This window comes from Rhinopithecus bieti, unplaced genomic scaffold, assembly GCF_001698545.2.
Source record: "Rhinopithecus bieti isolate Rb0 unplaced genomic scaffold, ASM169854v2 scaffold_3040, whole genome shotgun sequence".
In the NCBI taxonomy this organism is placed as follows: Eukaryota; Metazoa; Chordata; class Mammalia; order Primates; family Cercopithecidae; genus Rhinopithecus; species Rhinopithecus bieti.
Window position 1 is genome coordinate 516089 of NW_016804657.1, and position 13352 is coordinate 529440.

Here is a 13352-nt window from a genome sequence, read left to right on the forward strand (position 1 = left end):
CACAGCCATGCTCCTCCCTCCCCAGCGCACTTCTCCCTGTCTCTGCCTCTCATTCTGCCCCGTGGCTCTGGCCACCTTGCTGTTCCTGGAATTCCCAGGCTGCTTCCTTTTTGGGAGCTTTGTGTCTGCTGTTCACTCTGCCAGTGCTCTTTCCTGTTATTCATGCCTCTGCTCAAATGTCACCTCCTCAGAGATGCCCTTCCTGACTGCCCCCCCCAATCCCCGCATCCAGCATAAAAGAGCTGCCTGCCAGCTTGCTCCACCTGTCCGGTGTGATTTTCTTTACAGCATGTTTCACCCCTGGCCATTATATTACACATCGGTTTCTTTAGTATTTGGCCCTTCCACATGAAATGCAAACTCCACAAGAGGAGACACGTTGCCTGTTTTGTTTGCTGCTGTATCCCTCACCTAGAACAGAGGCTGGCATATAGGAGGCACTCAGGAAACGTGTGTCAGGTGAGTGAGTGAGTGAATAAACTCTCAACTCCAGGCCTGTCCAGCTTCACAGCCCATGCTTAACACTCCCACACCCGGTGGTCTTCTCCCTGTGTCCCCCACCCCTACTGAGTCTGACTCTGTTCCAGACAAGGCTCTGGTCAGGGTGTTAGGAGAACCTGAGTAGTTTCGGGCAATTCAGTTCCTCTCTCTGGGCCTCAGTTTCCTCAGAGATAAAATGGGAACATTGAGTCAGACAATTGCTAGGTCCCTTAAGCTTTAATTTCTGAGTCTGACCCTGCTGTCACCTGGGCATATTCACTGGACACAGAGGGTTCCAGTCATGACTGCAGCCCAGCCCAGTGCCTTAGCCTGGAGGTTTGTACAAGCCCTTTGCATCCTGCAGACCTAATGGCACAGGAGTCCTTGGGCCCCCATCCCTCAGTGTGGGATGCGCATGGCATCAGTGACATCTTGGGAAAAAGGAGGAAGCTCATGTTAGCTGATGCTCTGTGGTTGCCGGATGCTGCTGTAGGTATCCTTCTCTGGTTTACCAGAATGTCCTTGAGTCCTCCTTGTTTAAAATGATGCTTTTTTTTTTCCTCCCAGCCCTTTCTCATCTTGGTGACCGAAGCTGCCATTCACTAGGCTATTTTTGGAGAAACATGTGCTCCAATTGGTCAGCAGCAAGATAAATTCTGCAGACTTGCAGGAAACCCCCTTGGTTTTCTCTAGCTGTGGCTTGATGATCAGTAAATCATACCTAATGCACTGCAGATTGCTCTGCTCAAACCCTGCTGTAGGCAGAGCAGCCGAAGACAGGCTCTGAGCCAAGGAACCCTAGTGATTGTAGGCTCCAGAGGGACCCCCACCCTCTTTCCAGATCTCATCTTTAGTAACAGCTCTGGATGTAAGCTGTAGGGGAGGGGGAGATGCCTTGACAAGCAGCCATTTCTCTGTTTGCACGCCCTGCAGACAGGGGACCTGCTGAGTGAGGAGACAAGCCCATGCTGGCAGCCCAGGCAAAGACACAGGCCTCTCCATTGCGTAACTCCTAGGGCCGCACTTCACTTGTGTAGCACAAGCAACACGGCAGCCCTGGGGGGAGGCTGAGGGCTGAAAGTTCTACAGATGCACAAGTGCCACCCATGGGGCACCCTTCTTGACACAATGGAGTGTTCAACTTACCCGCTGTGACGTGAGTCCCAGCAGAGAGCTTCTTATAGGGAATTCTGTGGTCCTCTAACCAGGCTGGCCCTGTCTTTTCTTGAGGTGTGAGGGGGCAGTCACTAAAGACTCACTGTCCCCTTGGAAGAGGAGGGTAGCAGGTGTCACCTGCTAATGTGGTCCAAGACCTGGCCTAGGGAGGGCTAGCCAACCCCATAAACCTCCCAGCTTTATTACATGTGTAACAGGGCCTGGCTGGCAGGCCCCAGGAGGTCTGGGTTGAGGCTGGCAGGAAGGACAGGCCTGGCCCTTGTACTGCACAGTAACCTTGCCTGTGCCATTCAGGTGGCATGCACCTACGAGGAGAACAAACAGGGAGCCCAGCTTCCAGAGACAGCTCTTTCCCTTAATAAAGTAATTACAGAGCTGGGTAAGTTACATCCCTAGAAAGATGCAGGGCAACCGCAGGCTGGGGTGTGTATGTTTAATTTTAAATCCTCCAACCTTCCCTTAATGAGGGGGTGCCTTCAAATGTAACAGAATGGTGGAATTCTTCAAAGGCTTCATTTTCTTGGTGCTTTATTTCTTTAAGGGAAAGCATGAAAGACAAATGAGGACTGGCAGGAGCAGGGGAGGGTTTTGCCTCCCCCACCCGTGTTGTGCAGACATTATCTGCTGTAAAACTGTCGCCGAAGGATGGAGAACCAGCTCTTGGCTGCAGAAGTCCTCAGATAATGTCAGTGCTGAGCAATGACCCAAGATTCGTTGGCACTGAGCAAACAGCTCTTGGCTTCTGGTGCCAGAATCTTTAGCGGAGCCTGGTCAGCCACTCCAGCCAGGGGAATGGAGATACCATAGGCACTGGTGTCCAGGGGCCCCACGGTGATGGCTCAAGAGCCCTTCTTTTTTTTCTTTCAAATGTTAATATCTCTTTTAATCACCTGGGGATCCTGTAAAAAGGCAGAGATTGATTCAGGAGGTCTGGTGCAAGCCTGAGATGCTGCATTTCTAATCAGTTCCTGATATAATCCCTGCATTTTGAATGAAAAGGCCCTAAGGAAGGCAGGCACTGGCTTCCATGGCTCCCACCAGGTGGTTTTGGCTAAGCAGAACACCTGGAAAGGGAAGGCTGTATGGGCCTCCATAGGGGCTTGAGCACTCTAAGCTCTGCAGTACGGAAGAGAGAAATGTCTTCACAGATAACGCTCTACTTGGGTTTGGCGTATGGCTTTGCCTATTTTGCCCCTTTAGGTTTACTTTTCAAATAATGCTCGGGTAAAGCCTGTGGAGAAACTGAGTCTGTAGGCCTTGAGCTCCTCACCGGGCAGCCCCTGATGGGGCGGGACGGCAAGCTCAGTATTTGAGGCCCTTGACCTGCCTCAGAGTGTGATGGGGAGTTGATTTGGGTTGTGTCCACGTTGGGCTCCTCAGCTACCTGGTGTGGTCAGATAATCCTCTCCTGCTCTCCTGGTTTCCTAGGTCCCTGGATGAGAAGGAGCTGATAGCAGCTGAATTCCATCTTCTCTGTGTGCTGGGGAGCAGGGCTACACGGCCCAGGTGGCATCCATGCCGAAGAATAGCAAAGTGACCCAGCGTGAGCACAGCAGTGAGCATGTCACTGAGTCGGTGGCCGACCTGCTGGCCCTCGAGGAGCCTGTGGACTATAAGCAGAGCGTACTGAATGTGGCTGGCGAGGCAGGCGGCAAGCAGAAGGCAGTGGAGGAGGAGCTGGACGCAGAGGACCGGCCGGCCTGGAACAGTAAGCTGCAGTACATCCTGGCCCAGATTGGCTTCTCTGTGGGCCTCGGCAACATCTGGAGGTTCCCCTACCTGTGCCAGAAAAATGGAGGAGGTAAGAGACAGCTATGCCTGCATCAGGGGTCCCCTGCAAATAGGCCGGACTGAGGGGTGAAAAAGAACACCCCTTTGCTGAGGCAGAACTGGAGCCCTTGTAGGGTGGAGCTCAGGATTCCAGAGTAAGATGCCCCAGGAATAGCTATAATGATGGTTAGTAGCTACCAAGAGACTACAGGACATGATAAGAAAGTGGGCTCTGGCTCCAGACTGCCTGGGTTCAGATTCCAGCCCTGCCAATCAAATTTTGGACCTCCTACAAATTGCTTAACCTCTCTGTGCCTCATCTGCAAAATGAGAATAATAGCAGTTCCTGCCTCACAGGATAGTTGGGAGGATTAAACGAGCTTTACATGCAGAATGGGCAACACACGACCAGACATGGTAAGGGGCACCTGTTGGCCATTATTATAAATGCTTACGAGGTGCTAGGCACTGTTCTAAGGGCTTAATGGATATTAGGGCTAAGTGCCTGAAGCTGCTGATATTTGAGCATCTTAGAACAACCAAAGCACCAATTTTATGTGATTCAACCATCGAATCTTCCCAACAGCCTTATATAAAGGAGTTGTTAGCATCTTTGTTTTAGAGACCACAATACTGAGGCACAAATTGGTTAGATAACTTGTTCAATGTTGTGTGTGACCAAGGTTACAGCTAGTGATAAAGTCAGGATTCAAACCTGGACAGGCTTGCCCAGAGCCTGGGCACTTAGCCTCCACACCTACTGCCTCCGGGTAAGAGGGGCCTTCACACTGTCCCCTAGGCTTGAATCCTTCTTGAGGATGTTGCCCCTGGTATCAAACCACTACCACCACTTCTAGCCCCCAGGAATTGTCCAAAGGCAGCTTTTCCTGAAACCAGGGATCAACTAACTAAAAATAAAGAAAACCCAATAGGCTGGAAACAAAGAGATTTGCAAGCCCAGACCTCTGGTCCTGAGAAAGTCAACTAGTGAGAGCTCTTGTGTTCCTGAGTCCCTGTGCCTGGCGTGGCATGCTCCAGCCTGTTGGGTGGCCCCACCTTGGCAGGCATTTTACCCCAGCTCCTTCCTTCCTTCCTTGGTTGTGGAACTCTTGCCATGTAGCCTCTTCCAAAGACACAGTCCCCTCCTCTCCAGGATGCACCTTTCCCTAGTTCAGAAGGCCACATTTGACTGGGAGGCTTCTCCTCCTTTCCAGTTTCTTTTGAAGGGCAGGGAGTGAGAATGCCCACCTGAACTCTTGTGATTGAATTAGACCAAAGGGTTCCATCTTTCCCCCATAGCAAGCTATATTAGCTGCATAGTCTCCTTGCTTGAAAGATCTTTTTTACTTTTTAATAAGTAACTGTTGATCAGAGCTTGTGGCCTGCATGGCATGATAACTGAGTTGATATAAGACTAGCCCAAAGCAAAGATATAAAAGTGTATGGTTTCCTTATGCACTGTGAGATGTTGAGAAGAGCTCCAAGGTGCCTAAAATGACTTCAAAGGATATGTGGCATTGGAGGACTTAGCTGGGAATCTCTAACCTTGTTCTTTCTAGCTTAACTGATCAGTTTTGCCTGGGCACTTGGTGATGAATTAGAGTGAGTCCCTTTCTATGCCACACACAAGCACTCACACCCGGGGCGGTGTTCTTGCCACAGTCTGACTGTTCACAATGACACCAGTCACCATGGCACCAGACATAAAGAACTACCCTAGAGGAAAAGCATTGTCAATTCTCAGAATTCTGAGCTTTCCATTCCACATTCCTGCCTTCCTTTTTCTATCTTCTCTGATTCCTGCAATCCCTTTTTATCTCTACCTTTAACTGTCTCATATTTTACAGGTTTTGTTTGTTTGTTTGTTTGTTGAGACGGAGTCTATAGCAAGTCGTCTTAAATATTTTTTAGGAGGAGGCAAATTATCATAGGAAGAAGACAGCTGTTTGGTCTGAGAGTTGAGTCTGTGCTTTTGAGCCATAGTCGATCTAATCAAACTTTGCATAGTTCTGGACAGAAACTCTGGAACACTTTCCTTAGCTCCATGAAATGTTGACATCTTCCTAGTTTGCTTTTCCTTCTGTTTATTTTATGAGAAAAGGCAAATGTTCAACCATTGCTTACTATGGGTAAGCCACTCATTCAATCTTTGCAGCAGCCCTGTGTGATAGATGTTGGGTCAAAGTTTATGAAATGGCCATTTTTGTAAGTCAAAAATGGCCAAATATCAGCAATTTTATACGTAAAATTTTCATCCTCTTCAACCAGATGAGAAAACAGCAGCGCAGAGAGATCAAATATTTTCCCAAAGTTGCACAGCTAGTAAGTCATTAAAACCAGGCGGTCTGACTTCAGGACCTGGCTCTTACCGCCAAGATGGTCTTTTAAACCCCAGGAATAACCTCAGGGTTTGCCAGAAGTGAGGCTTAGAATACTGACCGAGGCATAGATGATAAGAGATCCAGAAGGCCTCAGAGATCCTGGATCCTGGCCCTGTCCTGATAAATCTCCTAACATCCTGAACAGTGCTTCCCGCTATTTGGATGAACAACTTGAGGCTCCCAAAAGCTGTTGAAACATAAAAGGAAATCCAGTTGTGTCCCCAGGTTGTATTTTCTAAGGCGGAAGAGGGTGCTGTTGCATTTTCAAGTGATTGTAACAAAGGTTGATAATGAAAAAGTACCTCTGATTAACCACAAATTCTGCCTATCTTGACCGTGGCCCCCTGAGCACTCTGGTTAGTTTAGGCCTTGGAGTGGTAGAGAGACCTGTAGTCAACTCAGGGCTGGCAGCCTGCCTGAGGTGGACAGAGCCTGGATGGTGATGGGCCAGTACCTTGTCTTTGCACTCCCACCCCTGTCACTCTTTGGCAGCAGTTACCTGGAGGCTTGCCCTGATTCTTTGGGGAGAAAAAAGAGGCATCCATAGAAGGTGCCAACCCACTTTGCAGACACCCTGAAACTCACCTCCCTGCACATCTTGCCCCACCCAGAACACTGGGGTGAAATACAAAACCAGTGAGGCTGTCTCCCTTTGCCCTCCTGCAGCAGATCACTTAGCTCCTCTTCCATTTCCCCACACCCAAGACCAAGAGACTGAGTTAAAGACAGACCTAGGGGTCTAAGCATGTGGCCCTTTGGGCCCTCTGTCCTTTGAGCACCATGATGGGACTGCTTGTTAGTGACGAGTTGAATGTATGTGTGCATGTGTGCATCTAGTGAGTGAGATGCTGTCCTATAAAGCTCGGTGGGTTGCATCCACAGAAGGCTTTCCTGATTAGCTCCATTGGACCCTGGCCCCTTCCTTAGCATGTATGTGCTTGGTTGGCCTGTGTGACTGGTCTGTGGGGGGTGTGTGTGTGTGTGTATACACATGCGTGCTCATATTGCTCATGTGACTCTGCCTGCCTCCCCGGCAGATCGTGAACTGTTCTAGGATGGTGTCTGTGCCTTCTGTTACTCCACTGTCCCCCCGCTGCATGTGCATGGCACAGAGTGGACCTGCAGTAAATAGTTAATTATTGCCAAGTGGCAGAATTTGTGCCTAGGAGATGCCCGATTGCCAATGTTCATTGGCAGATTGGGCACGTGTTGATGAATATGTGGGATGTTATGTGATGGGGGCAGAGCAGCGTATCTGGGGGCTTCTGGAGGCTCTCTACCGGCAAGGCTTAGTCAGAGAGTGCTGGGTGACCATCAGGGCCCTGGTGACTGGGGCTGGCCTGACAGTGTTTGACAGATAGGCAGGGCCTTGCTAACAGGACTAGGTTGTTGGCACAGCTCTCAGCGGGGTGCACTCGTCTGTGTCCAGACATGGTTTTAATTCTCCTGCTAAATGCCCTGTCACTTGGAATTGAGATTGTTTCTGCAGTGAGGCCCAGGACAGGACAGCAAGATTAATTTATCATCTGGAATCTTTAGCGAGACCCATTCTATCCTTTATGATCCTCCTGGCCACGCTTTTCTGAACTGCTAATTTCTCTCCAGTTCCTCTCAATTAGCTGGAGATTAATGGCAAAGCTGGTCAGACCCCTCTCTCCCTGGAGAGCTTCCAAGCTCTGCTTCCCTGGAGCTGCCCAGTCTGCTACATCAGCGTCTGGTTCAGACTCTGGGAAGGCTGCACCCAGTGTCTGTGCGTCTGGGGGCGAGTAGGCCCCCATGCCATCTGGGGCTGCTTCTCTGTGGGCAGGAGGGGGTGTGAACAGGTGTCCACGGAGCACCTCATGAGGTGAATGTGTCTGCTGCTTGTGACTTGGCATGTGGATTCTGGAGAGGCAGTGCAATGTCTGTGTGTTTCTGAACCTAGCCTCGTGAGTTGATAAACATACACTTCCTGCCTTAGTGTTTCAGGCCAGGGGAGCCAAGGGGGAGAAGGTGGGTCTGGGTGGGCTGCTGTGTGGTAGGCCACACGTATGGCCAGATCATTCACGGAGGAGCACCGGGACTGGTGACAACTTGCGGATGACCAGAGATGTGGCTGAGACTAGAGGACAAGGCTGCAGCGCCTTCCCTCACTCTGCTGCTGTGCTCCAGAGCCCCTCTGCCATCCCTCTGCTCTCCCTGCAGGTGCTTACCTGGTGCCCTACCTGGTGCTGCTGATCATCATCGGCATCCCCCTCTTCTTCCTAGAGCTGGCCGTGGGCCAGAGGATCCGTCGCGGCAGCATTGGTGTGTGGCACTATGTGTGTCCCCGCCTGGGGGGCATCGGCTTCTCCAGCTGCATAGTGAGTCAAGGGCTGGGGCAGGCCCTGAGCGGGAGGCAGGGGGCTGCTCCTGGGCATTGGAGAGGAGGTCACCGAGTTTCCAGGCCAGAGTCCTATGTCAGGACAAGGGCAGGGAGGGGGATCCTCAACATGGGAATTACTCACAGCTGGGGTTCCAGGACCCCAGTCACCATGTTTCCTAAACTGAAAGTCGACCACATTGCCTGAAACAGTGTGGAAGATTTGCCACTGGTGCTAAGGAGGAAAAGCTGGGACATATTCACGTGGGGCCGCCTGGGACAGCTCAGCCAGAGTTCTCTGGGGACACATGGACTAGCCCAGATGCCCTTCTCTGCTTACCAGTCCCTCAGCTCCCCATGAGGGAGGTCCGTCCTCTTTCCTTAGTCAAAGAGTATTTTAATCAGGCAAGTAGCGAGCTCAGGAAAAGGCAGGCCTGGGGCTCTGGGTCTCCTTGCCATTTTGCTGTGCCAAAGAGCAGAGTTGGAGAACTCACACAGGCAACTTAAGGTCAACCCAAGGCGGGTGAGGCTTTGGAACAGTGAGAGACAGGGAGACTCTCGTGGCCCTGGATGGAGAACTTTGTGAGGTCTCCAGGCTCATCCACAAGGCTGCAGACGAGACCCTGCTCAGAGCTCTAGGTGAGGAAACAGCATCCCTTAAGGGCAAAGCCTATAGGGGCCCATGCTTACTGCTTACACCTGGGATAAAGACTGGAATGAACTTCTGGAAGGGACTAAGGATTCTGCCAGGCCTGGCAGTAGGGCCAGCCCAAACTTGCCTCAGGCAGAGGCTGGGAGTGGGCCTATTGCAGCCCCCTGCTCTCATGGCAGCCATCAGCTTTGCACTGGCCAATGCCATGTGTTCTGCTGGGGCTGGCTGTGTGCTGATACACAGGAGTGTGTGTATGGTCTCCCACTTGTACTGAAATCACACAAGTAAAGGAGGTGGATGTCTCACTCTGTCTATGCTCCCGGAAAGTTCTGCTGTATGAGCAGCTGCTCCTGCACACATATGCTCAGGTGAGACTGATGAAGCAAGTGGCCCTCAGCTCTCACACTGACGCCCGTCTCACTGCCACAGGAGACAGTCATGGCTCTGGAAGGGACCACTCTGTGTCCACAGTGGAGGCAGCAAATCCCTGCCCATAGAAACATTGCTTTCAAAGAAGCCTCTTGAACCCTCAGGCAGAGTCCACGCACTCCTATTTTAAATAAAATTTGACTAACGTTAGTTATTGTGTTTCCAAGAAATGACAAGTGCCATCTTTCTAGAGGCGAGCTGCTAACATGCCCAAGAGAGAGTAGAATCCACAAGAAACACCCACAGAATCTCTAAAAGCACAGCAATCTGGGTCTGTTTACCATAGGGGTCAAAGCTATGCATTCCTTCACAATCCTGGAGGGCATCTCTGCCTTTACAATCCCGAGTCATCAGGAAATGAGGAGGAGAAAGTACTTCAAGTATCTTAGAAGAATTTCAAACTGGAAAGGATTAACATTTTAAGAGTTTGTTGCTTAAAAGAGAGAACTTTAACATCTGAAAAATTCCTTTGTGGATTCCCTGAATACCAGATTAATGGAGTGTGAGGGGAGCTCCTCCACGGCCCACACCCCATCCCTCCTTGCCTCCCTTGAGGCTGTGCTGCTGTGTTCAATGTTGCTGCCCACGTGCTGGGCCTCGGGTTGAGTGTGGGGGCAGGGTGGAGTTGCCTGCAGCCTCAGTGACCCCGCAGTGGGCTTGTCCCCAGGTCTGTCTCTTTGTGGGGCTGTATTATAACGTTATCATCGGGTGGAGCATCTTCTATTTCTTCAAGTCCTTCCAGTACCCGCTGCCCTGGAGTGAATGTCCTGTCGTCAGGAATGGGAGCGTGGCAGGCAAGTATGGGGCCCAGCTGGGGATGCCAGCCTGCCCTGTCCCAGGAAGGGGTCTCACAGGCTTAGTGCCCACATTTGGAATTTCAGACTTGTTGTGTCACCTTGGATAAGTCACTTAACATCTCTGATCCTCATTTCCCCTTCCCCAGTGGGAATGGTCTCTTTTCCAGCCTATTTCTAACAGGATTGAATACAATAATGAGTGTAGGTAAAACTCTGGAAAGTATGACTTTAATTGTTATTACTCACCCTGTTATTCCACCGCACAGATGAGGAAACCGAGGCCCAGAAGTGACTTTCGCATGTTCACACTACTCATCTAACCAGTGATCTGGGATGAGAATCCAGGTCTCTAGCTCTCAGCTCAAGACCTTCCCCAAGGAACTTTAGGCCAATTCAGCCTCACGTTTCCTCCCTTCCATGGAGAGACGTGGGCAGCGGGAGGCATGGGTGGGAATCAGCCAGGCTGGTGTGTCCTGAAGCCTCCCAGACCCCACTGGGAGCCTAGGATTCCTCAGGGTCTGCCAGATCCTGGCTAACCCAGAATGAGCACAGCCCCTCCCAACTGTGCACCCTCAGCTGCTCCCTCACCCGCTACTGCCCTGAGTTGGGGTCCAGCAGAGGAAGTGACCCCATAGGCCCCGCCACTAAGGCACTGTGACCTTTGCTGCTATTTCAGTGGTGGAAGCAGAGTGTGAAAAGAGCTCAGCCACTACCTACTTCTGGTACCGAGAGGCCTTGGACATCTCTGACTCCATCTCGGAGAGTGGGGGCCTCAACTGGAAGATGACCCTGTGCCTCCTCGTGGCCTGGAGCATCGTGGGGATGGCTGTTGTTAAGGGCATCCAGTCCTCGGGGAAGGTGAGTGCTGGGGGGCACCCAGGACCCAAATGGGGAACAGCAGAAAGGCACAGAGGGCACAGGGCAAAGAATTCCAGGCTGCCCCTTGCAGGGTCTTCCGGGTGGGTTTGGGCTCTGGATGGCTCTGGATGATGACGGGGCCCCCAGAGGAGGGCGTGGAAGTATCATTTCTGTAGTATTGCTCACCATGGACAGCCCACCTGGAATAGAATAGCTAGAAAGTCATTGCCCTGGACCCCAGCCACTTCCATGCTCAGGTAACTCAGGCCTGCTCTAATGCAAACATTAGAGAAGAGGAAAATTAGAAGTATTGACCCAGAAACATCTGTCTAGATTCTAGACCCTCAGGTTCCCAAGAGCAAAAGCCCTGGAAGAACCAGCTTTGAGCAGTTTTTGGTGAAAACCAGCAGCTTGCCATGACTACAGCTAAAGGGCCCTTTGAGTGAAGGCGGCCTTGGAGGTCTCAGGGGGGAGCTCCATAGCAGTCTCTGAGGGGTAGACCAGCCAAGCTCCGCACCTCTTCCCAGTATTTCAGATCACCTTTAAATAAGGGCCCTTTCTTACTTGTTACCTGTCAGTATTCATGTGCTGCCAGGGATGGAAAGGACTGGATTAGAGATCCTATATCCCAGGCTACTCATTTTATAGATGAGGAAAGTGAGGCCCAGAGAGGGGAAAGCACCTCAGCTAACATCACACAGCCAGTCAGTCTCAGAGCTGCAGCTAGAACCCTGGCTGTTTGAGGCTTCAGGTTCTTTACTGGATTTGATGAGCAAGGAAGCTAAGCTCTTGAAAGGTAGAGTGACCCCAGCCACTGACCTCTTCTCTTTCCAGAGGCTGAAATAGTAGCTGATGCTTCATGGCACTTCTCAGGTACTGCCACCCATGAACGCGTTTGGTCCACAGCAACGTTATGAGTTAGGGATGATTACACCTGTTTTAGAGATGAGGAGATGGAGGCTCACAGAGGTCAAATGAAATGCCTGAGGTCACATGTTGGTAAATGGTAGAGCCAGGGTTACAATTCAGGCAGCCTAACACCAGACATGCATTCTCCTTAGCCTTTACACCACCCTGCCCAAACAGCCCTCTTCCTTTATTTCAGTGCAGCAAACATTTTGTGAGCATCTCTTTTGTGTGAGGCTGTGTACCACGCACACAGGGATATAGACATGTGCGAGAAATGCTGTGCTAGAGAAGAGCACACGATTCATCCTCACAAGGGGCTAGGGACTTCTTCAGATGTCTTCTGCCTGGGAGCCGTGTCTATAACCTCCTGCAGGTCTTCCGTGAAAGGAGCTCTAAGGACAGGGGAGATCCTTAGGAGGCCCACTGGGGAAATGAGACATGGGAGAATCAGGAGAGGGCAGCAAAGGACTCCCTCACCCTCTTGGCAGCTCTCTGGGGTGAGGAGGCTGTTAGCTCAGCCCCGCCAGCTCTGGAAAGGAGAAAATCAACCCCAGGCACAGTAGCCATGCAGAGTCCAGCTTGTCCTGTTCCTGCTTCTGCCTTGGCTCCCGGCCAGATGTGTGGCAGGCTTGGCCCTATGCCCAGGGGTTCTAGGGCTCTGCTTTCTGCCGCCGTCAGGGGCAGCTCATGTGCCCTAGATGTGAGCAGGGATGGGGGGTGCCAGCTGCAGGAAGGGCTCTGCCTGACGGGGGATGCCTGTCCTCTCTGCAGGTGATGTATTTCAGCTCCCTCTTCCCCTACGTGGTGCTGGCCTGCTTCCTGGTCCGGGGGTTGTTGCTGCGAGGGGCAGTTGATGGCATCCTACACATGTTCACTCCCAAGGTAAGGGTTTGGGGCTCCCACATGCCAGGGAACAGCAACAGGTCTACTGGGCCTGGTCAGCTTCATGCAATTTCATGGAATTTAATGCCCTCCAAATACCTGCTATATGTTGGGTATTGTGCCAGGCCCTGAAGAGATGCACAGGGAAGGGGACATGGGCCCTGACCTCAAGGTTCCAAAGAGAGGCATGTCACATCGATTTGGGTGAAATTAGAAAAGCTTCAGAGAGGAGGTAACAACTGAAAGAGCCTTAGGGAACAGGTAGGATTGCAGTGAACTGCCAAAGGACATTATAATCAAAGGGAACTGCATGAGCAGGGGTATGGAAAAACACTGGACATGCTTGAGGCAATAGTGGGAAGTCAGGTTTGGCTAGGGCATGAGAGCAGGGAGATTCATTCATTCATTCATTCATTCATTCATTCATTCATTCATTTCATTGTATGGCAGCAGGAACCAAGAAGATGCCTAAGAGAAGAAAGCTCCTGGGATTCTCCCCTTGTACCCAAATCAGAGGAAAGAAGTTGCTATTTTATTAAAGATAATAGACTACATGAGTGGTGATTTTAACCTTAGCAAAGCCATTCACACTTCCTCTTAATTCTCTCAATATCCCAGGGAGCAAGATGAGCAGGATCACTGTTCACATTTCACGAAGGGTGCAGCAGAGGCACGGG

General features: G+C 51.1%; 1 protein-coding gene across 1 annotated transcript in view; it reads left to right on the top strand.

The window, feature by feature from the left end:
* Positions 1-13352, top strand: part of SLC6A17 (solute carrier family 6 member 17) — a 48387-nt gene that overhangs the window by 13472 nt on the left and 21563 nt on the right. The window contains exons 2-6 of the mRNA XM_017869617.1: positions 3085-3457; positions 7992-8149; positions 9897-10023; positions 10703-10884; positions 12565-12675. Coding sequence (XP_017725106.1) covers positions 3172-3457; positions 7992-8149; positions 9897-10023; positions 10703-10884; positions 12565-12675 — 864 coding nt within the window. The 5' untranslated portion in view covers positions 3085-3171. The remainder of the gene's footprint in view (positions 1-3084; positions 3458-7991; positions 8150-9896; positions 10024-10702; positions 10885-12564; positions 12676-13352) is intronic.